Source organism: Hippocampus bargibanti, linkage group LG05 (genome assembly GCF_051943395.1).
Source record: "Hippocampus bargibanti isolate YZ-2025 linkage group LG05, ASM5194339v1, whole genome shotgun sequence".
Lineage (NCBI taxonomy): Eukaryota > Metazoa > Chordata > Actinopteri > Syngnathiformes > Syngnathidae > Hippocampus > Hippocampus bargibanti.
Window position 1 is genome coordinate 20,767,882 of NC_142738.1, and position 25,588 is coordinate 20,793,469.

The 25,588-nt window shown below is 43.8% G+C and overlaps 1 protein-coding gene across 5 annotated transcripts in view; it reads right to left on the reverse strand.

The window, feature by feature from the left end:
* Positions 1 to 25,588, reverse strand: part of dusp8a (dual specificity phosphatase 8a) — a 53,179-nt gene that overhangs the window by 5,017 nt on the left and 22,574 nt on the right. For 3 of the 5 annotated variants that reach the window (XM_088997265.1, XM_088997263.1, XM_088997264.1), the window contains exon 3: positions 25,361 to 25,499. In XM_088997265.1, coding sequence (XP_088853391.1) covers positions 25,361 to 25,499 — 139 coding nt within the window. Of the gene's footprint in view, positions 1 to 4,336; positions 5,020 to 9,049; positions 9,204 to 25,360; positions 25,500 to 25,588 lie in introns of those variants that run through there. The other 2 variants (XM_088997266.1, XM_088997268.1) reach the window with 2 other exon arrangements.

A 25,588-nucleotide genomic window follows, 5' to 3' on the forward strand; every position in this document is an offset into this window, starting at 1 on the left:
CCAAACACACAAACGTTGACAAGTAATGTAATGTAAAAAGATAATCTGAATACACAATCGCATAATCTTTAGCGCCACCCTCACTCTTTACTCACAATGACTCACAAGGCTTTGTGCAAGACACCATCCCTTTCCAACACACACTCATCATTACTCTGCAGCATTGTGGTTGTATAACTACAGGGTGGGGGTAGGGGGAGGAGGTGGGTTTGAAGTGTGTGTGGTGTAGCATGCGGGTAATGATCTCTCAGATGACTTGGAAGAAAAGAAGGGAATGCTATGAAGGAACTTTCCAGACTCAGAGTGGAGATTAGAACCTAATCTAGGTTCAGTCCGGTTTGACGCAAACCAACACAAAACACACACGCACACATTTACAGATTGAGAGTGAGTGAGACATGACATCACTGTCATAAAAAAAATGCAGCACATGGAACTCCGCACAGGGCCCTGTATGAAAAGCACATGCAGCTGCCCACATTTTAAGCACAGTGTCAGCAACACTCATTGTGAACTTGGAAAACATACAACTAAGCAGAATGAATCCAAACGTGTCAACAAGGACGCGGCTTGGAGTAATGAAACCACAGCCTCTGAAGAAGGCAATGACCTGAATCAAATGCCACGGGGGCAGCTTTCAGTGCATTGTGGATCCCTGTCAGTCTCCCGCTATTCGTGGCAACTGACGGAGTGATGACATCAGTGCCCCGCCATGCATGACGCAGAACAAATGATAAGATAACAGCCAAGAACCAGGAGCGAAGGTGTTCACCAGTACATACATTTTCTATTTGCCCTCTGTGCAATCTTATTCATTTGAACTTGAGAACCCAGAGAGGGCAGTTCTGGACCTTGGCTACATATACGGATGGGTCTTGAGTGTATTGAAACGAGGAAGCGCGATGTTCTGGAGACAGCAGAAACAACAGGAAATGGCTCATGTCACACGACAACCATTTCCTTTTCTATGTGAGAACATTGTTTGTGAGTTTGAAGTACTCAAGACAGGACACAACACTGTAGACACAGCATGTTTGCTCATGCGTGGGGAGAAAGTGTATGTGAGGGAAAGTCACAGCATGAGTGATCACTCTCCTAAAAATATACTTGCTTTGACAATTAAATGTGTCTGAATAATGTAGTAATTGCAGTCAATGAAATGACCCGGCGTGTGACTCAGGTAATGGTGACAGTTAAAGCGGAATAAAGCGGCTCAAGTCAGAGATAAGCGACCTGTGCCAAGTGTTGTTTTAAAGGGTGGTTACATGACGTCAATACAATTACCGACACCTCCCTTGAAGGCAGCGCTGACGTTACACACACAGCCAGGAGATAGTACGTTATTGTCACTGTGTTGCCTGCCCTTCTCCCCTTTCCTTTGTCAGTTGTCAGGGACAACAAGAAAAGACAGTGCTGACGGTTAGCTCATGGTGTTCCCCTTGTGCCTTCTCAGGAAGTTATAGTACACACCGTGCAGTGTCAAAATAGCTCAAGGACATATACATGCGGATAGAGACATGACCTCACATTCTCCAGAAAAGAAAACGACGACCCATTCCAATCTCGGAGCATAACGCAAACACACCAGTGAAGACCGACAATGAAGTCATTGAAAAATACCCTGTGACACACAGCGAGCCAGCTGTCTCCAAACATGACATCAGAAGGTCAACTGGGAAGGATGAGTTCATCTTCAGTGCAGCGTGATAATCAGTCGAGCGTGACATGCTGATACTTTACACATGAACACAAATGGCTGCACATATTTGCGTAAGCCAGTGTCGGGAAATGTTGTCACCTTTCCAACAAATTTCAGCGTTGGAGCAATTTGGGCATTAGCGGGGGGAAAAACGGAGACACGATTTTTCTTTTTGGACATTTCAAGGTACAAGTTTGTAGATGGAAAATAAACAGGACATGACAAACTGATCCGTGAACACACCAGCCAGCTTAATAAAAGGCAAGTAAAGATCCGGGAAAGAGGGCACTGTTTTGCCATCGGCAGCGCTTGCTAGTGGTGACTTCCTTTTTCCGTTTCCCTCTGCCCAATTCATCACTTATGCAACTGCTTACTAACCCCCCCGCCGCCTGTCCCCCCCAACCCTCTCTGTGAAAGTGTCGGACTAGGGCCTTCCGGCTACGGTTCTCCATTGTTGATTTCTTAAAATAAACTAAATCAAAATTCAAATGTCCAATCTTTACTATCAATGATCAGTAGCAGATGTTCGGATCAGACTTTTTTGTGCCTTTTTGTGAATCGATGAATTAGAATGGGCCGATGAAAGCTCGAGTGGAAGCCGCAGAACATTTTGGACGGAGATACACAGTGTGTATCTATTCTGGTTAACGGGAGCACCGCTGTTACATCATCACTCCAATTGGTACAATTGACTGCTGTATCAATACAAACCAAATCAATTTCCCCTCTGTGTTCAAGCTCCTTTAAAGTGTGTAGCTTGCAGTCGAACCGCCCCTCCACCACTCTCCTCTTCGGTTCCTATCAAGAGAGACATGACGCCATGCGGTGTGCACCTCCAGCTGTCCCTTCAACCCATGAGGGTACATTAGCATTTCAATGTGACCCCACCCCTCCCCCAAACATGACATCATTGCACACATGTCCCACTCAGCAGTACAAAAGCAGAATTGCAGACTAGAGAAAAGAAGGGGTACATGAATGTGTGTGTGTGTGTGTGTGTGTGTGTGTGTGTGTGTGTGTGTGTGTGTGTGTGTGTGTGTGTGTGTGTGTGTTCGTTCGAGGGGGGTGATGACCAATTGTGTGAAAACAGACAAGATTGACAATGCACAGATGAGACAAGAGGGTGATGTCATCTTTTCAAGCAGGCGCTGTGTTGAGGATTGATAGACTGTGTGATTAGCGTCCTGTGTAATGGTTAAACTTTCATTGTTCCTCTATCTTGGTGCACAGAGAGCCACAATATGTCACTTGAATTGCTGTTTCAGCACATTGTACAGTATGAGGCAATATTGGTGACATGCTCTAGAGGTGCAAAATATTAATCGGTTATCAAATTGCTAATTATTGGTTATCACTGATGAATCGTTTTGACCCTTTTCTTACCACACCACTAATTATAAATATTAAATATATACCGACCATTTTTTTGTGTTGTATCAAAATAAAACACGGGGATGAACATTTAATGAATCATACATAATTTGTTTGTGTATTTTACACCCTGTGAATTTGAAATAACGTCCTCTATCTGAATAAAGGAATTCATTTTTTTTCCAAAATTGATTGTTTAAACACATAATAATCAACAGCTTAATCAATTATTAAAATAATCATTTGTTATTGCAGAAGGATGAGTTCAATGTCCGAAAATCAATTCCTAACTTATTACTTTGATTAAAAAAAACCTTTTTCACTTCCAGCAGCTCAGTCTGAATGTAAAATGAACTGTATATGCTGCTGTACAAATGTATAGGCAAGCACAAAAAAATAGTTTGCTTTGAACATAATCACACCCACTAAATGTATACATATGACATGCACGTCCAATGTGGGATGAGGGAATGGTTGGCTGTGTGTACTTTGTTCACCATGAAAGTATTGCCTCAAGCCTGTGTGAAAAAGTGTTGTCTTTGCCACCTGCAGTGCACACCACACACAATGATAACATAATCTCTGCATACATTCTGAAAAGAGAGAGTGTGAGTCCTCAGTAAGGGAGTAAGAAAAGCTAAGAAGAAAGAGAATGGCGCCTTTGTGGCAGTTTTACATCTCAATGACCGCAGGCTGTGAGAGCATGAGCACTGTCATACCGTGGGCCATAGCTCTCATTCATTTGCCCAAATCCCCTTTCTCTTACTTTTCATTGGATTTTATCTTCATGTCATCCTCCTAATCCTTCTTCTCATTACGTCTCTAACCGGCGTAATGGTGAAGACAAAAGCTGAGGGGAACTAATGTCAGGTTGAGCAGGGTCTGCTCAAAGAGCCCCATCAGTCTATCTTAAATACAGTACTGTACGTATTGTAGAATCACTAACTTTCATTCATGTCCACTTTTAGTAGACGCTAGCACTGGACTACCTCTATCTTTATAGTCTCTACTGTAAAATGCTATCAGAAGCTAAACCGGTGAGCGTATTGGCATCATCAATACAACATATTCCTTTTGCATATTGTTGAAGCTGGGACTTCTCTGTATCTTCCAAATTGAACACACACAAAAACACAAGCGTGCACACGCGCGCGCGCACACACACACACACACACACACACACACACACACACACACACACACACACACACACACACACACACACACACACACGACTTGTTGCTGAGTGTCCAGGTGGGTACACACCTCGTAGCTCCCTGCCCTCCTTCATCCTGCGGACCCTGATCTTCAGCCTCATCTCAGTGTTGTGCAGGTCTGGCCAAAAACAATCCTCTGCAGGGGATATCACCACAAGTGGCATCCCCAAGAACACAATCTGGGATCTTCAGGGATGGTGCCACCCCTTGCAAATCTGGAGCTAAAATGTCCTCTTTAGGAAGTAGATGGAGGTGGAAATTCCAAGATTGCTCAAACTGAATTTGATGTCAGAGTACACAGTGGCTGTGTAACCCACACATTCGACTATCTGTGTAGCTGCATCTCAAAATGCCACAAAACAAGTCCACATGTGTCCAGAATCCTATGTGAATGCAAAAATCCCAGAAACGCTCTTGGATAAACAGTTAGTAATTCTGTGGTTTTGTGGAGAATGTCGGCCACTGAGAGAGCAAGAGGAAAACGGTTGCCTTTTTCAGCACAAATGCGCCAGCTGTATTCCTCTTGCAGCTGGTCTGAGAGCTTCTGTGTGTCTGAGTGAGGGCTCTCTCTTTCTCAGCGAGTCCCCAGCAAGAAGAGCAGCGCACTATTGTTGTGCGGCTCTGCTGTCCGCATCGCCCATTCGCTCACGAAAGCTCCGCCCTCTGACTCCCTCCTCTTTCTGATTTCTCTCTCTGCAGGAGGATGACGGCGCCACTCGCTCCCCTCGAGCTTGGAGTGTGAATGAGCTCACTTGCCGTGAGGCTGGAGCCTTCCCCACTTCTTTGCACCCTCCCTTTCCGATGGAGCCAGAGCTCCGTCATAGCTAATGTCCAAGGCATGTAACCACATTCCTTAGTCAGTCAACAAATATGCGGCCACCTCAGCGACCGAGCTGCAGAGCTGGTCTCTACTGGGGACAGTTAAAGGCCAACAGGTACTTCAGCAGTTATGCGTGACTACCTTACTTTAGTTGTGAAGTGATGGGAATGCATAGTTTTATGTTTGAATAGTTACAGTGAAAATAGTTTTTACAAGTCAAACTAAGCTGTTCAATGACAACAAGTTTTAAGATGAGTCAATCATTTTCAAGGATAGGAATATCTAGTGTTGCAATGGGAGAATTTGTGTGACCTCGCTGCACTGCCAGGTCATAGTCCACAGCCTTGTCTCATGTGGTTTTATGTTTGAGGAAGAAATTGGAAAAGGAAAATGTTAAATTAGGGTAAAGCATGGAAAAAGAACCAAAGCGGACAAAATAGAGGAAACTCTAGAGATGAAAACTCCACTAGCTTGTTCTCTAACATTCTCCATGTCACTGTCCACCTACTCTTGATGCTTTACTATGGAATGAAAAATATGTAGCCCACAAGTTCAGCTATTGGTAGGGCAGCAAATGACATTACATGACTACGTGGGGAGACTGACTGGAAATGGAAATGTTACAGTGGCTTCAAAAGTATTTGACCCCCTAAAATGTTTTGAATTTTTGCCATAATTAATGCTGCAAATATCCATCCATCCAACCATCAACTCACAACTACTTATTTGGGGTCGGGATGTGGGGCAACAGCATGAACAGGGAAACATAGCCCTCACTCTCCCCAGGAACTACTTCCTGCTAATCTAAGGGTATCCCAAGACATTCCCAATCCAGCCGAGAGACATAGTACCTGCAGTGTGTCCTGGGTTGTCCTTGGGGCATCTTGCTGGTGGGATATGTACTGAGAATCTTTCCAGGAAGGTGTCCAGAAAGCATCCAAATAAGAGGCTCGAGCCACCTCATCCGGCATCTCTCGATGTGGAGGGGAATCTGCTCGACTCTGAGCCCCTCCGAGATGACATAGCATCTTTCCTCTTTAAGAGAGAGCCCGGACATCTTGGGAGGAAACTCATTTCGGACGAATGCAGTTGATCTCATTTTTTTTTAAACAAAAGAAAAACCTGAAAGTTGGTGTGGGTAATATGACTTGGCTCCCCTGACTTAATACTAATAGAAACAGATTTTGTTGTGTCCAAAGTGGCCTTGTTTTTGGCCCCTAGATCCTCACCAAATCTTCCCAGTACCAGATTAAGAAAATCAGCAACAGACCACAATGCTACCACCAATATGTTTGACAAAAAGGGTAGTGTTACTTTTACGCATAGGCTAAATGATAGATCATTTCGGGACCGAACTTGAGATCTCAATGCAGTTTTGAGACTGTTGTTGTTGTTTTATTTTTTTAAGGGCTCTTTAGACAAAATACACACACGCAAGCACACGCACACTGTAAACACATGCATACAATGAAATTTACATTCCTGCTAAATAGTCGCAACATGATTACCAAGGATACTGTTACAGGTGCCAGCTTGGATAAAAACAACAAAAGTAGCCTAGATTTCCTAAAATGACATGAGCGTATTGCTTGCCCTCCCTCTCTTCTGCCACCCTCCTGAGTAACATGGCTGAGAATAGCTGTGCTAATTGGAGGATTACCGTGCGAGATACAGTATAGCAAACGGCAGTCGTGATGTCATATTGAGTGAACGTGAGCTCTCAGCGGCGACAGAAATAGGTGGCCCTAGGAGCACAACATATAAACATAGTGATACCAACCCATTGAGAACATTTAGTTCAAATATTTCTACTTTGTTGTTCAAGTATTGTGATTGCAAATACAATGTATAAGATGTGTGATTCAAGTACGGTCATGATGAATGGAAGCAGAAGAGAAACAATATGGACTAATTTGATCTACCAGACATAAAAGGGGCAGAACCAAATCGTGTGGCAGCTGTCTCCCTGCATTTACTTTATTTAAAATGTCATGACGAGTTCCCCGTTTCCATGACCTCTGGTCTTCACAGCGTTTTGACTTGGAGACGGACAGCATTTCTGTTTAAATTCAGAAGTTTTTTGGGGGTGAAATAAGCACGGCTCAGCAGACTAATACTTCAATATCTATTTGTGCATGCCCCCTCTTCCCTCTTCTGCTAAAACAGGAAGCGACAGGAGTGTAATACAAAACCATAGGTAGGTCATCTGTCAGGATTGCATAGGAAGGGCGATGTCATTTTCCAGATAGGGGAGATTAGGGTGATGAGGACTGTGAGTTAATTGGGTTTGCTTTGTCTGCATATGTGAACCTGTGTGTGTGTGTGTGTGTGTGTGTGTGTGTGTGTGTGTGTGTGTGTGTGTGTGTGTGTGTGTGTGTGTGTGTGTGTGTGTGTGTGTGTGTGTGTTAAGGAGGAATTGAGAAGTTTGTTGGTTCAGGGTGAAGTATACAACACGGTCGGACAAACACGCATCATTGCACCTTTGTACAATATGTGCATGCAATTGATGTGTGCATGAGTGTTTGTGTGAGTTTATGTTGATGGTGCTGGTTGTCAGGGGATCAGTAACAAGACTGCTCTTATGGTGACGTCGTGTGGGCAGATTGGCAATTGGGTGAGTGGGATGACAGCTGAGCTGGTCATCCTACAGGGGACTTTGGTAGTGCAGTACGCAATCATGCGCTGTATGTGTGAGTGACAGTGTTGATGTGCAACATGCATGTGTTCTTTGTCATCTCTCAAGTATCGATTATGTTTCTTCCCAATAGTTTTACTGGTTTCATGTTTCATTCAGATGTGGATGTGACCAAAGCCTCCCACGAAACACATTTTTAGATTTTGAGTCAATTAACAAATACCACACAGGCATAAAGCACACAGAGAGACTAAGAGCAGAAGTGAACATTTGTGAGCAGCAGTATGGCTTCATGCCAAAAAAGAGTACGACAGATGCAGTGTTTGCTTTAAGAATGCTGATAGAGAAGTACAGAGGTCAGAAGGAATTGCATTGTGTCTTTGTAGATCTGGAGAAAGCGTATAACAGTGTGCCCAGAGAAGAGCTGTGGTATTGCATGAGGAAGTCTGGAGTGACAGAAAAGTATGTCAGAGGGGTGCAAGACATGTCTCATGACTGTAAGACAGTTGTGAGGTGTGCTGTCGGTGTGACGGAGGAATTCAAGGTGGAGGTGGGACTCCACCAGGGGTCAGCTCTGAGCCCCTTCTTATTTGCTATGGTGATGGACAGGCTGACAGACGATGTTAGACAAGAATCTCCATGGACCATGATGTTTGCAGATGACATTGTGTTCTGTAGCGAGAACGGGGAACAGGTGGCGGAGAAACTAGATATGTGGAGATATACCCTGGATAGGAGAGGAATACATGTGTGTGAATGAGAGGGATCCAAGTGCAAGAGTGATGCAACAGAGAGAAGAAATAAAGAAGGTGGAGGATTTTAAGTACTTGGGTTCAACTGTCAAGAGCAATGGAGAGTGTGGAAAAGAGGTGAAGAAGCGTGTCCAGGCAGGCTGGAGCGGCTGGAGAAAAATGTCAAGTATGATGTGTGATAGGAGGGTTTCAGCTAGGATGAAAGGAAAAGTGTATAAAACAGTGGTGAGACCAGCCATGCTGTTTGGACTGGAGATAAAGAGTTTGATGTGTCTCTTTATTTGCAAGTAGGTTCGTTATCAGATCTCCCAGGCAGGTGACGCACAGAGCTTGATCGTGGCGTGGAGTCGAGCAAGTCGTGCTGTGAAACTCCGTGCGATGCTGAGCAGGTCTCTGCGAGCGGTGTGTCTGTCTGGGTCTGAGGCCGAGATGAGTCTGATTCTCTCTGTCCCACGACAGCTGCTTTTACCATTTTCAAGCGTGTGATATGCGTCAGTGTGAAACGCACATCAAGGAGATCAAGGAATTGAAAGACATTAAAGCGGCGGTGCGCACCGGTGACGCCACAGAGACAGTGCCACTGAAGAAAAGACAGGAAGCAGAGCTGGAGGTAGCAGAGCTGAAGATGTTGAGGTTTTCTTTGGTGACCAGGTTGGATAGGATCAGGAATTAGTACATTAGAGGGACAACTCATATTAGAAAATTATTATAAAGATTTTATAGATTATATAGAATTATAAAGGTTATTATAAATATTTATTATATTATAAAGGAGTCCAAGATGGCGCCCGAGTAGGCAGCCGTCAGCAAGTGCTCTGATGAGCCTTGCTTTTTTGGTTGTTTTTGTCTTGTTTTTGTGTTTTCTTTTGTCACTTTGTGTTGCTGTGCGTCGTGTGGAACGGATACGGATTGTTTTTCAGCATTTTTGACCACGACATTCATCAAGGAGGAGACTGTGCTGAGCGGTTGCGCCTTTTCGGCAGCATGGATATGCCAGTACTGTGTTGAATGGGAGGAATGTCGGTGCCATTCGACTGTCATCGTTGGACAGCTCTGGGGTCATTGTGCTTTTTTGCGCCTGTAATGGGCAGCATCTTCACAGCCTCGCTTTGTTCAGTGGATGGTCGGTGCTGTTGGACAGTCTGCGGCTGGATGGATACATGGCTTGAGGAGCCCGCGATAAGAAGAAAGGAGCGTCAGCGCAGAGCACCGATGCGTATATGGAATTGTCGCGGGATGGAATTGAAGCTGATTTATGGGGGACAGGAGATGTGAGACAATCTCTTTTCGTCAATGGATGCTCCAGCTGCGTGTTTGCTTTCAACATTTAGCTTGTAGTCGACATGCGCATTCCACCATGATGTCCCTGATCCACTGGTGAAGAGACGCTTTGATCCTCTCCTCTTTCATCTGGAACTGCTTTATGTAACAAAGAGGGTACAGGAAGTGCTTAAGAATGAATCAGAATCAGAATCTCTCTGTGTCTTTGTGTTGTCATGTTATTTGTTATTTAGTTTTTTTTTTTTTTTTTGTTCTTTTGACTTCAAGACGGCGCCGCGAGAGTGGCTGCCTTTCCAGCAGCTCATGTGTTTTGCTTTTCTACTTTCATTTCTTTCATAACTTTGCTGCTGTGAAATGAAATTTCTCCACCGCGAGACTAATAAAGGCAAATCCAATCCAATCCAAATCCTTTTTTGAATGGGAGGAATGTCGGTGCCATTCGACTGCCATCGCTGGACAGCTCTGGGGCCATTGTGCTTTTTTGCGACTGTAATGGGCAGCATCTTCAGAGCCCCACTTTGTTCAGCGGAAAGGTCGGTGCTGTTGGACAGTCTGCGGCTGGATGGATGCATGGCTTGAGGAGCCCGCGATAAGAAGAAAGGAGCGTCAGCGCAGAGCACCGATGCGTATATGGAATTGTCGCGGGATGGAATTGAAGCAGATTTATGTGGGACAGGAGATGTAAGACAATCTCTTTTTGTCAATGGATGCTACAGCTGCATGTTTGCTTTCAACATTTAGCTTGTAGTCGACGTGCACGTTCCACCATGATGTCCCTGGTCCACTGGTGGTCCACTGCTGGCTTTGATCCTCTCCTCTTTCATCTAGAACTGCTTCATGTCATCACAAAGAGGGTACAGCAAGTCCTGAAGAATGAATGACTCTCTGTGTCTTTGTGCTGTCATATTATTTGTTTAGTTTTTTTTGTTTGTTCTTTTTTCAAGACGGCGCCGCGAGAGTGCCTGCCTTTCCAGCAGCTCATGTATTTTGTTTTTCTACTTTCATTCCTTTCATCACTTTGCTGCTGTGAAATGTAAATTTCTCCAATGTGAGACTAATAAAGGCAAATCCAATCCAATCCAATCCAATATTGGAGGCTTTGCAGAGAAAGTCGGAGATGCCAGACTGAGATGGTTTGAACATGTCCAGAGGAGAGAGAGTGACTATATAGGGAGAAGGATGCTGAGCCTTGAACTGCCAGGCAGGAGACCGAGAGGAAGACCGAAGAGGAGGTTTATGGATGTGGTCAAAGAGGACATGAAGGTAGCTGGTGTGAGAGAAGAGGATGCACAAAACCGGGATAGATTGAGGACATTGATTCGCTGAGGCGACCCCTGAAGGGAAAAGCCGAAAGGAAAAGAAGAAGAAGATAGAGCAAACAGAAATCTTGAAAAGGATGAGGTGGCAGGCGGATCTCTGTTGGATGAGATTACAAGAAGAGATGCAAATGACTGGCAGGGTCGACTCATGCATGAGATAGTGCAGTCGGTAGTGCTGCGGAGCCCCCGTGTTCCAAGGTACTTAAGCCCCAGGTGGAGCTCAGCATTCAGTTACTGGTGACGCTTCGCTGCTAAGAAATCACTTGAGTCAATCTGTTCAATCCTGCTACCATACACACATACATGCGCGCACACATACACGCAACGTGGAGAGGAAGCGCGAGATATCAACGCATGCAGGGGAGGTTGTCAGGACCAGATGGGCCTCATAAAACAGAAATTGTCCATCATACACAATCCCAGTTGGAGCTATGAAGCAGTGTGTGTAAGTTTGTGTGTAAGCAAGGTGGCGACAACGTGGTGTTTGCATTTTGTGAACTTTGAACAGTACCATTTATGTTGTGAAGTGAGCCTCACATAGCTGTTCTCTTGAAGTTGTATTTTAGCTGCGTGCAAAGGCAAACAGAAAATAAGTTCCTATTTCATTGTACTTCCGTATTCACTTTCAACGGTACAAGCAAACATCTCCACATCAGACATATTTGGTTCCCTTTTTCTCCATAAGATGAACTGGGAAGGACATCCTGTATCTAGTCTGTCTCTCTCTCTCTCTCTCTCTCTCTCTCTCTCTCTCTCTCTCTCTCTCTCTCTCTCTCTCTCTCTCTCTCTCTCTCTCTCTCTCTCTCTCTCTCTCTCTCTCTCTCTCTCTCTCTCTCTCTCACACACACACACACATCAAATCCACACGTTAGAAGCTTAATACTGCATACAAGACATCTCACAGCATCTTAAGCCTCAGCAACTAAGTCTGACAGGCAGGTTGTAGATCTGTTTCATGTTAATTAGCTACCCCGTAGCACAAAAGCAACAATGTGAGTCAAGTCTGCTTTTATCTTTATGCATCATGAGTCCCTCTCTGGTCCTGTTGGTGGTGGTAATGTGCATTTAAAAAGGGAGAGCCAACTCGTACGCAACAGTAGCGCAAGTTAAATTGCTGGATCAGAAGCATTTACTCTGATCCATCCATTTTTAGAATACAAGTGTGCTTGTAGCCAGTCCAGGGTGGTCAAAGCAAGAAACACACAGACAAACAAAACACACACACATTCACATTGACAACAGAATACCTACGCAAGCCCAGGAGGGAAAATCATGCTGAATCGTTGATGCAATGTTGACGGATTTCTTACTGAATGAAAGCAAAGAAAACAGAGCCTTTAGATTTTCACACTTGTTTAAGATAACACAAATGGTCAATGGTCATATTCATTTGATAAAGTGCTCTATAGCACCAGACACTGAAAGCATTACTCAACCTCTAATCATTGAGCAGTTTCCTCTCTTACAGAATGAATCTAAAGAAATGAGGCGTTGCACCTTGGAGACTATCAGTGCATGATGACAGCGCCAACTCCCACAGAGAAGTTTGGCTTTCCTGCTTCAACAGGCCCCAGAGATGTAATTGTGTGTGTGCGTGTGTGTGTGTGTGTGTGTGTGTGTGTGTGTGTGTGTGTGTGTGTGTGTGTGTGTGTCAGATCCAGAGCCCAGTAGTGACATCACTCTGCCAGCTACAAAAGAACAATAGAGGAAGTATGACGCCATGCAGTAAGAGGAACTGGACAAGCTGTCTCCATTTGAGCAAGGCGACCGCCCTCATGATGCTACAGCATGCAGTTGATGCAAACACAGACAAGTACAGCATTTATAAAGTAAAAACAAACCTCTTAAACCAGCAGTCAAGCTTGTATTTGAGCATACATGCTGAGTCCTTGATTGCTTCTGTCATCCCAAGATGGACTGGCTTCAGTTTATCAGCAAACGGTTGCAAAACAGGAGGAAGTGGCTGTTTGGGGGGCTTGTTTCTTTGTAGATGTGTGTTGATGTTTGTAGTACACATTCTTTTGACGATGAATGCATTCGTGCATGTGAGGATAAGGAACCATCATGAGGAAAATGAATCATCACGAACAACCACATTACTGATTCCGGGGCCTCGGGCTTGCTCGCCACTCCAAAATTAGCCTGTTGTCATCGTGATGGAAAAAAAATCTCCCACTTTTATCAGGCAGTGGTTCCGGAGATTCAGTCTAAAAAATTGTGGTCATGGGGTATTAGATAAAGCATTACAGCTGTCTTATACAAGTATTTGCACCAGAAAATAACAAGTAGGATGTTTTACTGACGTCCCCAACATAAACCAGCCTCTGACAAAAAAAAAATCTGCTGAAAAAAATAAAACCTGACTAAAAAGGTAAGCAAGGAAGCAGTGCTGTGGAATTCTTGAGATAGTGCATCATAGACAGCCCAGTGATGAACAGGAATCTACCATTGTTTAGCGGAGTGACGCCATGGCAGGAACAGTAGTGGGCAGTTCGAGCACGAGTGGAATGTGTTGAATGCACGCAAGTATTGGGTATAAGCTTGATAGTCTAATTGAGAATGACTTTTTTCCTGAGTGGTGCTTATGGTAAAACTTACCACGAGTGCACCGGAGCCTTCAAGCCGACATTGATAAAACTAATGGTGCTACTGAGCTACCAAGCAACTGTGCCACATTCACTGAGGGCTTAGGTTTAAAGGCACTGATGGGGGCAAAACGTGGGGACAGTGATCTAAGGTTAGCATGCTGCTCTACTTCTGCGTCTGTTGACCTGTTGTGTTGAAACTGCCTAGGTAACCGTTTAAACAAACTATTTTTATTTGGCGTGACATGAATGCATTACATGGGTGGGTTGGGATGCTGAAAGGGCATTCGGATACATTTCAAATGCAGCCAAGCCACAAGGCGTGCGCGATGAATGAATTGTATACACAAAGTAGCAATGGTTGAAATATTTAGGGCACGGTGGTACAAATATCCAGCGTCAGGACTTCCACACAAGGACTTCCTCTTTTTTTGTCCAAGAGCTTGATTTCTTTTAATCGTGATTCAACGTTGCCTGCCCCGGTTTGCCCCGAAGAAATGACTATTTTTGTGCAAATAAGGAGGAACAAGCTCATGAATCATTTGGTGATGATAAAGGATACCGATCTTAATCCCAAACATTCAGACGTCTGGCCTGTATTTTAGTTAATGTTGGAAAAAATCCTTGAACATTAAACACATTTGACGCATGTGCAGGTCAAGTTATGCACTCTACCGAGCGGCATTGATCATTTTCAATCAGGTTTCAAAAAATAATTCCTCAAATTGGGAATTCTTCCAATCAGAAGTAGAACACACATTTTTCAAAAAAAAATATTTAATGTTAACATTGCAGCATAACTTGATGATGGTTGGATGATGACTTCATCCTCTCTAGAATGCCTCAAAGCTCCTCTCACAAATTTGTGGCTTACTGTCAACGGTTTTAATCTTCATCCGCGTGCAATGTATGCACAGCCTACGCAATATAAAAAGACGGAAAAGTTCATTCATTTCTTTTGTGTGTGGTTGACTGAGTCTGTGTGTGTGTGTCATCTGTATGTGTTTAAATGGGAGCCTTTGCCAAATGTTTCCAGCATGACGTGATCCCGCTCCTCTTCTTCATCACTTACAAGTCCCTTGCCGGCTCAAGGCGCACACACACAGACGCACATGCGCACGCACACACGCACACACACACACAGACACAGACACATACACACACACGCACAGGCACACACGCACACCCCCTTTTTTCAGGGCAAAGAAGGATAAATGACATCAAGCACATCATGTGAGGCCAATGAGACAGCCAAAGATGGTGTGGGGGGAGGGGCAGAGCAACTTGGTTACATAAACCAAACTCTGCAAAAGCCTCCTCCTCTGTTAACATAATGTATGTGCGACCATACATGCGCGTATTTACCCACTTCTAGGGCTACTTTGTGTGTATGGTATGCATCTGCACTCATTTGCCTTCCTTAAGAAGGAGCTCAAGACATACACGCAGAGGAGAATGTAATGTAAATGTGCAGCTCTGAGGCTTCTTAGAGTCAGATACACTTTTTAGATGGGGAAGGTGATGTCATTGATATTTCCGTGGGCCATTTACTTTGACCTTTGCGCTCTCCTCCTGCCAAGTGGGGTGGGGTGAATGTGTGTTTGTGTATCTACGGGCCAGGGCGAGAGCATCGAGGCCACTGGCGCCAGATGTGACGACCGCAGGAGTCTGGGCCTAAAAATAGAGCTCTGTTCTCAGTACCATGAAACAGAAGCGAGGAAGAACGTGAGGTGGAGGCGGGGACAAGTTGGGAAGGGGGTGTTCTAAAGGGGCTGCAGGAGGAATGAAGGCAGGGAGAAGGAGGAAGCCCGGGTCACAGAGAATAAGGTCAAACATCTCTGGGGAAGGTGAGCTCACCTCTTAATGGCCCCACATGCTCCTTCTCAATGAAATCATTGATATGCAGCAGTCCCACATGGCGTAATGAAGAGAGGTGAGATGAGAGTGTCCCAAAACGGGGGTTTGGAGGCAAGGAGGTGCACAAAGGGTAGGGTAAGGAGGTTAAGATGGGGTAGTCAAAACAAAATGGGAGGCGCAATGACAGGTAGGCCTCAAGAATACTACATGAGGTCAATTACAATTATCACTCAACCCATGCTCTCAACGCTTAACTGATGTAGTAACCATAGTTCATGTTGACAATTGGACATAAAGGGTAAAACTTTGGACTAAATATAGGGTGTCTCACATCAAAAAAGTATGATGTGAAGATATTAACCGAAGCAATGCTGTCATGACTGTTGTCAAGCATCCCTCTTTCACAAAATCAAATGTTTCCTCAATGAAACCAGAAATTGACTGTCAGTGCAAAGACACCAAGCTGAATTTATAACAACAAAAATGCACTAAATGAGCCATCGAGAAGAAAACATTGCTATTTGAGTGTCTAATTCCCAGCATTCACACATGAAGCAGGTTATGTGCGGTTGTCCATAAATCAAAAGCAACACTGTGATTATTTTGACAGTTGCCGCAATTTGACTTTAGTGGTCGTGGTGATTTTTGCTTCTCTGAAAACCTACAAAATGATAATGTGATGTTTGCCAGGGTCTGTACCGAGCAACCAGGTCCCCCGTACATCTGGAAAAACTGACACTTGTCCAAGATAACAGAGTGTCATTTAAAACAGTATGACAAGTAAAACATTTTATATGGTTTGTTGCTCCAGTGGAGACAAAGCCTGAGCATCGAGGAAGCTTTCAAAGACGGCATGAAGGTCTGTTCCACTTTAAAGTCTCAAAGACCACACACTCTCCGACGTGGATGAGGCCGACTGAACACAAACACATTCTGGATAAAATGAGGACTCTAACCTCTTCTCTTAAATAGCTCACCCTTTGTTCCGTCTTCCATCACGCATGCTTTCTCAAACATTGCATCACTCGCATGCACACGCGACTTCATATGCACATATTCAATGCAGCGTGCACACAAACACACAGTGATACAAGCAGAGCTCCTTGTATAGCTCATTGTAATGTCTATGACTCTATGTGAAGGGCTGCATTGAGGGATTCAGCCATGCACCATTACCTCACCTCTTCTACTTTTCTCTGATGCTTTGATGTAAGTGTGCACGCACACACACGCACGCACGCACGCACACAAACACACACGCGCGCAACCCCCCCGACCCCCCAACACACACACGGGGCAGAGGGTGGTGTGGGAGGAACCGCCCCATTGTATAACAGCCTCGAAAAATGACACATAACTCAATTGACCTTTGCTGTCATACCCAAACCTGATGTCATCGTGATTGCTCTGGGCTAGACAGCTCCTGTGTGAGCGGGGAAAAAAGGAGGACGACACAAGTGCAAGCAAAAAGGATGAATGAGGCAGGGAGTGGAGGAGAAAGAGCTACCTTTCATCTGCTAATACCCCTCATCAGTATGTCATCACAAGGTCTCTTCACATTTGTTCTTGCTTGTTTGCTCTTTTCGCTTGTTCGGGTGACAGCGTGGGAACGAACATTCTCACCCGCAATGTAACTCAAGTGTCTTGACAAAGTCTCCAGGTAATAGGGTTAGTCGACAACTTAAAGAAAAACGTACCTCCGATGCAAAACAAGCTATTTTAGCATCTGTTTTATGGCCACATTGCTGCAAGTTTTTCCAGCTGTGAACATCTGGGTCAACACTGTCCATCAACATGAACTCCAAACAATGAATCATCACTGTTGGTATTGGTGACTTTTCCATCAAATAAAGTCGCCTCAATCGAGTGGCAGGAATCCATCCTCCAACATAAAATGTCCTTCTGTTGTAATATTGTCTTTGTGTTGTCATATTATTATTTTTTTGTTCTTTTGATTTTAAGACGGCACTGCGAGAGTGGCTGCCTTTAAAGCTGCTCATGTATTTTGTTTTTCTACTTTCATTCCTTTCATCACTTTGCTGCTGTCAAATGTAAATGTCTCCACTGTGAGACTAATAAAGGCAAATCCAATTCAATTCAATCCAATCCAAATCTTTCTTCCTTGTCTTTTCCTTTTATTCTCACTTTTGAGCGATGTCAGTCTTAGTAATCCTGCGAAAAGAACATGCAGATGTCCCCCGGAAAAGATTAGAAAGTTGGCAGATGTGCACATCTCCCAACAACCCACAGTCCCGGATCTCACCACCTTTATTTTCAGAACCTATACTCCAAAACCCTCAAACTATTTATGATGTATGAATTTAAAATCTGTGATGTTTTTTTTCATCCATACTTTCAGACATCCAGGCAAGAGTTTCATACATTTTAACACATTCACTGCCATTCCCAAATGTCAAGCATGACGTGGAGCGCTATTCCCGAATTTGTTTGGGTTTTGGCTTTTCTTGCAGGGGTACCAATAAAGCACATTTGTCTCTTCCACGAGGGGGCAGCATTTGCCTTTTGAACAGCTGCCTCCATTTCAAGCTCAGATAACTCAAGACCCATGTAATTTAGGAATTAATTCATTTTCTTCTGATGAAAGAAGAGAGTCTAAGGTTTCTTATGCTGCATTGAATGTTGATGTAGTCCTAAAACTAAATACTCTGTGGGTCCTGCAATGTGAGTGAAAATGACAAAAACCCTGGCACTGGTGTGGACACATTTTAGCACATCTTCTGGCAGTCCATCTATCTATTTTCTAGACCGCTTTATCCTCATTAAGGTCGCGGGGGTGCTAGAGCCTATCCCAGCCGTCTTCAGGCACGAGGCGGGGGACACCCTGAATTGGTTGCCAGCCAATCGCAGGCAGTGAATGAGTTAAATCAATTGTTTCCAGCCACACACTCTTCACAACACTTGTGAATTGCAGTCTATCTCTGGGTGCCACGCTGGGTACACTCCGGACGGGTTGCCGGCCAATTACAGGGCAAACACAGCAAATAATTGTTTATGTTCACAATTATCAACAATTCAATGTCTTTATTACTTGGACATTTTTGGAATGTGGCACAAAGCCAGAGTTCCTGGAGAGATCCCACACAAGCACTGGGAGAAAACTGGAGTTCACCAAATCATATTTGTAATTTTTTAACAGTAATCCCTTGATCTTCAATATCTTACATTCAATTCTGTCATTCTGCTGTGTTGAAAGTCATTGTCGCTTTACATGTCATGATAAAATATAAAACGGGCCTGACGTCATTACACATCGAATCATCTGATTGCAGGATACCGTCATTAAAAGGGCATCAAGTTACGGAAAAAAAAAACAGCTCTATGAAAAGGCGCAGCCAAATAAATTCTGGAACTTTACGTCTCAGAAATGACCATGTTGTGAGTTCAAATCTATCTTGCATCAGCGAGTTTAGCGCTTGGAGGGAGAAATTGGAAATGATGTGACGTGACATGACGACCCAAATGGCATCGGCTGACATACCACCTAGCCCAGCAATGGGCAAACTACGGCCCGCGGGCCACATACGGCCCGTTAGGCTTTTTAATCCGGCCCGCCGAACTTGCCCAAATTATAGTACAAACAGTGTCTAAAACTCATGATAAAAAATTAGCAAACAACAGGGCAGATAACTGAAAAGTTGCCTGACCCATTTTTCACAACTTGAAGCACAATGAGACAACTAATCACATTAAAAAACATTGTAACAAAGTATAAAGTTTTTTCTAAAATCAAGAATGCACCTAGTACAAATGCTACCTTGCTTAATTTACGGTAAATGTGCATGGCTGTAGATTTTGCTGCAGTAGTCGATTGTCATTGCGGTGCACAATGCAACGTTTGCATTGCTTCCTACGAGCCACTAAGCCCCTTTCATAAGTCTCACGTACACTTTACAGTCACGGTTTAATGTAAATTTACGTTTTTTAGCGTCACATATGTTGTTAGCTTCTTTTGAATCTTTCTTCTGGTCTGAGGTTCTGTGCATCTATTTTGGAAAAAGACATGCAATTGCACGACTTTATAACGCTTGCGAAAGTCCGGAAGAAAGCAGCAGGCTTCTGATTGGCTGCCGTGCCGAGTATGCAAATTTCAACTGCAGGTAGTCTATGTTTGTGTGCTCGGCGACGGTACACGTGTATTGTTTGCGCGTGAAGGCGAGGGCGTCAGTGAGGAGTTTGTTGAGCGCGCGGTCAGGACAAACCATCTATGATTTGGCGGAATTTAACACAAGTAGGTATTATTGAGCTTGAATATTTCGTTGTGTAATAATATGTTTTGAATGTTGAAAGGGATTCCATTTTTCAATAAATGTTGATTTCTTGAACTTTGCCCCTTCGATGGAAACTTATTAAAAACAGACGCAATCTTGATAAATCACAGTGCATATGTTATTTTAATCTATTTCCATTTCCGCCTCCAAGTACAGTAAAGTCTCGTTATATCGATATCGGATATATCGATAGTCCCGGTTATATCGATACTATTTCTATGCACGCACGGAGAAAATTACATGCAAACAGGGTCGGATATATCGATAGTCCCGGTTATATCGATATTTTTTCGGACTCCCTTGAATATCGATATAACGAGACTTTACTGTATCTGCAAAATAGTATGTAAACGCCATATTCCTTGAGACAAATTTATTAACTGATCAGGGATATTTTTCACATTTGAAAGACAGTTAATAAATTGGGTTGTAGTGTTCTTACTGTGCTATGAGGTTTGTACACACTACATTTAAAGGACAACCGGCAGCATTTTTTTGTGTTTCCCACTGACATCAGAAAAATGTTTTATAGCATCTAAAATACCCAAATCAGGCAGGTGGATATTTTTAGTTCAATGAAAAACACCAATAAAAATGACTTCAAATGAATCCGGAAATGGTCAGTTTCAGAAGGTCCCAGCCCCCTGTTCGTGACGTCACGCTAAGACGTCTTGACTTTGATCGAGAATCAAAACAATGGCTTCAGATTTGGAGAAGATGTTTTCTTGTTACTCATCCGTTATGAATATGATTCAAATAGTTCTAAAGAGGAAAGCATAAATGTTTGCAATTGATTCAAGGAGTCCTCCCATATCAATTCGAGCCGTCAATGACAGCAATGTAGCAATGGCGTTATTTATGTGTTTTCCTTCTAATTTCACCATCAACAGGGATCAACACGAAGTTTTCAGACCAAACAAAGTACCCAAAATGCATTGTATGTCGCTTTCTCGGTCAGGGGCGGTCCAAACGTGACGTCACATGGGGATCGTCATCACCTCGAAAACAAGACTTCATGAATATTCAGCGCAAGTCTTAAAACGTGAACTATAGCTATATGCTATATATATATAGCTATATTCTTTCATCTAGAACTGTTTCATGTCATCACAAAGAGGGTGCAGCAAGTCCTGAAGAATGAATGTCTCTCTGTGTCTTTGTTTTGTCATATTGTCTCTATGCTGTCAATTTGTTATTTAGTTTTTTTTTTTGTTCTTTTGACTTCAAGACGGCGCCGCGAGAGTGGCTGCCTTTCCAGCAGCTCATGTATTTCGTTTTTCTACTTTCATTCCTTTCATCACTTTGCTGCTGTGAAATGTAAATTTCTCCACTGTGAGACTAATAAAGGCATATCCAATCCAATCCAATCCAATCCAATGCTGTGGAATCTTTGTAAAATACGCTCAGTCGAAGTCATTTGAAGTGATTTTATAAATTATGGACATAACTTGTTCAGATTATTTCCGGCCCAAACACTCCCTCCAAATGCTCCTGGCCCGGCCCCTCTGTCAAATTTTAGAACCCAATGCGGCCCGCGAGTCAAAAAGTTTGCCCACCCCTGACCTAGCCCCACACTGGCAGGAGAAGCGCTGCCTTTGGCTGGGCTGTGATATAATGTTGGTGGGAAACACGCAAACTCACGAGGGAGGCACTTGGAGACAGACACTAACGCACACACACACACACACACACACACACACACACACACACACACACACACACACACACACACACACACACACACACACACACACACACACACGCACACACACACACACACACGCACACACACACACACACACACACACACACACACACGCACACACGCACGCACGCACACACACGTACACACACGCACACACACATGCACACACACACACACACACACACACACACACACACACACACACGCACACGCACACGCACATACACGCACACACACACATACACGCACACACACACACACACGCACACGCAAGAACACGCACACACACGCGCACACACACAGACACACACACAAACCCCCCCCCCCCACACACACACACAGACAAGTCTCTAAAAGGCAAGACATCAGCCTGAGCTCCAACTCAGTGAGATCAGGCGTGGTTAAAATATTTTTCTCACAAACACTTTCTCACAGTCGGTGAAGTAACAACAAAAATACATATATGTATACAAGCATTAAGTAAAGCAGACATCCGTACACGCACATGCATCACGTCACTTTCTGCCGCGAAATGTGATGAAAATGTAAAACTGGATGGGGGAGTCAATGGCAAGCCAAAGACAAACAATGGCTCTATTTGGACACTGCTTGCTCAATGATATCATGCACGTGATAGGAGTGGCTCTGTGTAGTAAACGATCATTTGATTACTCAAGAGGGTTCCTGAAGAGGGTTCACTGAGTGATTGATGTGACTCCCCGTTTTTTATTTCATAACAGAAACTCTAAAGTCAAAATGCCTTTCGTTGAGTGAGCCTCATAATTTAAATTCCCATTGTGGTCAATGACCACAATGGGAATTTACTCTGGGAACTCTTAACCCGGATGACCACTGGTCATCCGGGTTAAGAGTTTTAACTTTCATCTCTCAATTTGCACCACTCCTGTCTAGATTTGAAGAAATGTCACGCTCTGCACTTTTTGTGGAGAGTGACTGCCTATGTGCGGGTCCTGAATAGGTCAGTCAGATTAGAGAAACAAACAGTCATTGCAAGAATTAGTAGCAGTTGAAATCTAGAGTTAAGTAAAAGTACGTGGGGGGTGGGAGGTGGAGGGATAAAAAGGATAGTGGCTAGTCGTGACAGAAAAACAGAATACTTTTTCGTTGTGTTAAGTTCATACTGTCTACTTATTATCTAATTTACAAGTTCGAATACATTTTATTTTAAGCTTCCACGAAAACTTAAAACGAAGGCACAACAGCCATATAAGTACATGAAAGATCTCTCATCTCATCTCCTTTTCCGTACCGCTTATTCCTCATTAGGGTCGCGGGGGTTGCTGGAGCCTATCTCAGCTGTCTTCGGGCACGAGGCGGGGGACACCCTGAATTGGTTGCCAGCCAATCGCAGGGCACACAAAGACATACAACAGTCACTCTCACACTCGCACCTAGGGACAATTTGGAGTGGTCAATCTGCCTGCCATGCATGTTTTTGGAGTGTGGGAGGAAACCCACGCGGGTCCGGGGAGAACATGCAAACTCCACACAGGGAGGCCGGACTGGGACGCGAACCGGCAACCTCTGCACTGTGAAGCCGGTGTGCTAACCACTCGGCTACCGGGCCGCCCTACATGAAAGATGACAGCTTCAAATACAAAATCCAATTCCAATGAAGTTATGCCGTTGTGTTAAACATAAATAAAAACAGAATGCAATGATTTCCAAATCACGATCCCCCTCTGAAAACACTACAAAGACAAGATATCGAATGTTCAAACTGATAAAAATTTGATGTGAACAACTAATTCTCAGCACGATGGGTGATTGTATTTTATTTATTATAGTACCTATACTTGTCTGTGACTGTAAAGTGTCCTTGAGAGCTTTGAAAGGCGCTTAAAATGTAATGTATTATTATTATGATGATAATAATAATAATTATCTCATCTCATCTCATTCAAACACACACATACACACGCACACACATGCAAACACACGCACGCACGCACACGCACACACACACACACACACACACACACACGCACACACACACACACGCACACGCACACGCACACACACACACACACACACACACACACACACACACACACACACACACACACGCACACACACCATTCTTTTAATGTGCCTGGTATGAGAAGGTTGGTCCTAGACACACATTTATGCAAGGAAGCATTTGAACAGTAAGACAGATTTATTTTTACATGTGTCATAAGTGAATCTATTTTGGGGACTACAAAGGAGGACAGGATTAAAAGAATACACCATCCGTTTCCACTCATCTGTCACCTTATCTTTAATGGAAAAGCTACACACAATCACATCCACAAATGCACAAATTCATGCATGCTAGAATTCAGACGTGTCCACTCATTACCCGCTCGCTCTTCTGGCCATGCAGCCACGGAGCACGCATACAGCACATTAGCCATGCGCAGTCCCTGGCTGTCAGCACCGGTAACCCCAGTCGTACTAACACCCAAACAACCGGCAATCCTATTGGCTGGGGTCTCCTCCGGAATATTCTGTTCCACTGTCGTCGTGGAAACAGCAGAAAATAAGAGAGCGAAATGATCGACGTGCTGAGGAGACTTGCACAATTGAGCAATCGCTGACAAGGTCTTTTCCTCTGACAATCACAGCTGTATTGAATTTCATCATTGAAGATCGTCTGGGGAATCATAATTTCCTGCATGTAACATATGCTAAAATTACCTCATTACATGTCTTGCACTAATTAAGGCGCTCTGGTGCTTGGAGACAATGGGTGGCATCTATAAATGACTCATGCATAAGTGCTGATCTTTCAGCTGAGGCAAAGAACAGAGAAGGGCCAAATAAATGCACAGACATGAAAGCTTCACCCTGAGCAACATGCCTCCGCTGTGTCATTTGCATTCCTGACTGAGGATGATTACGTTTTTTTTATGTATGTGTTTATTCTCTTGCTGACACATTTGCGGATGGATTTATAAGCCTCTGCTGCTCTATGCAGCATGAGGTAGCATCCTTGCATACGCTTCAAATAATGTTATTAAATCAATGCGACCATTAAGAGTCTCGCTCCTGCTAAATTAAGCCTTACTGTGCTTAGTGGAGACAATGACAGAAGAAATGCGATACCTAAGGACACAAATTAAAGTTCTGAATAATTCCAAATGATGCTTAGAAAAGGAAGGACTCTTGAGAGGATAAAACACTAAAGAGTGATTCGGGAGCAGTCATGGCTAAGCAGTGAAGACGTAGATTTCCAGTTTTCAGTCTTCAAATTTGACAAATGTGTGAACGTTCAGTCAGTATAATTCTATGAAACGTTCAGTCAGTATAATTCTATGAAAGTTTACAATACTCTGTGATATGTATTGCAAAACAGTGACATCTACTGGCCAAATTTTGTCACAACGCTTCCATTCACTGCAAGATATGTGAAATATATAATAAATATAATAAATTCATTCATTTTCCATTCCTCACAAGGGTGGCAAAGCTCCCGGAGCCTATCCCAGCTGTCTTTGGGAAGAAGGCGAGAGACACTCGAGCCTGAATGGGTTTTCTTCGGGTCCTCCGGTTTCCTCCCATATTTCAAAAACATGAGTGTGTGAATGCTGATAGTAGTTTGTTTCTGTGTGCCCTGCGATTGGATGGAAACCGGTTGAGGTTGTCCCCCACCTAATGCCTTAAGACAGACAGCTGGGATAGGCTCCAGCACCCCCTGCAACCCGAATGAGGCACTTTAGATAATGAATGAATGAATGAATGAATGAATGAATGAATGAATGAATAAGTGAAAGAAAAAAAAACAATTACACAACCACACATACTACCAGTCCCACTCTGATCCGTACCAGTAAGGAGGGAGACTTTATGGAAGGTGCTCTCCAACTTGCCCAAGAGAATGTGCACAAAACCGTCTTTGGACAGATGAGCTGCTTCTTTGGAACTCTGGTCATAAACCACCACTTCCTGCTTCCGGCCCAGCTCCACCTGCACAGAGAAAAATGACAGATTCACACTGTGATTCTTCAAAATGAAACAATGGGGTTTTATCCACATAGCATAAAATCAGATTTAAA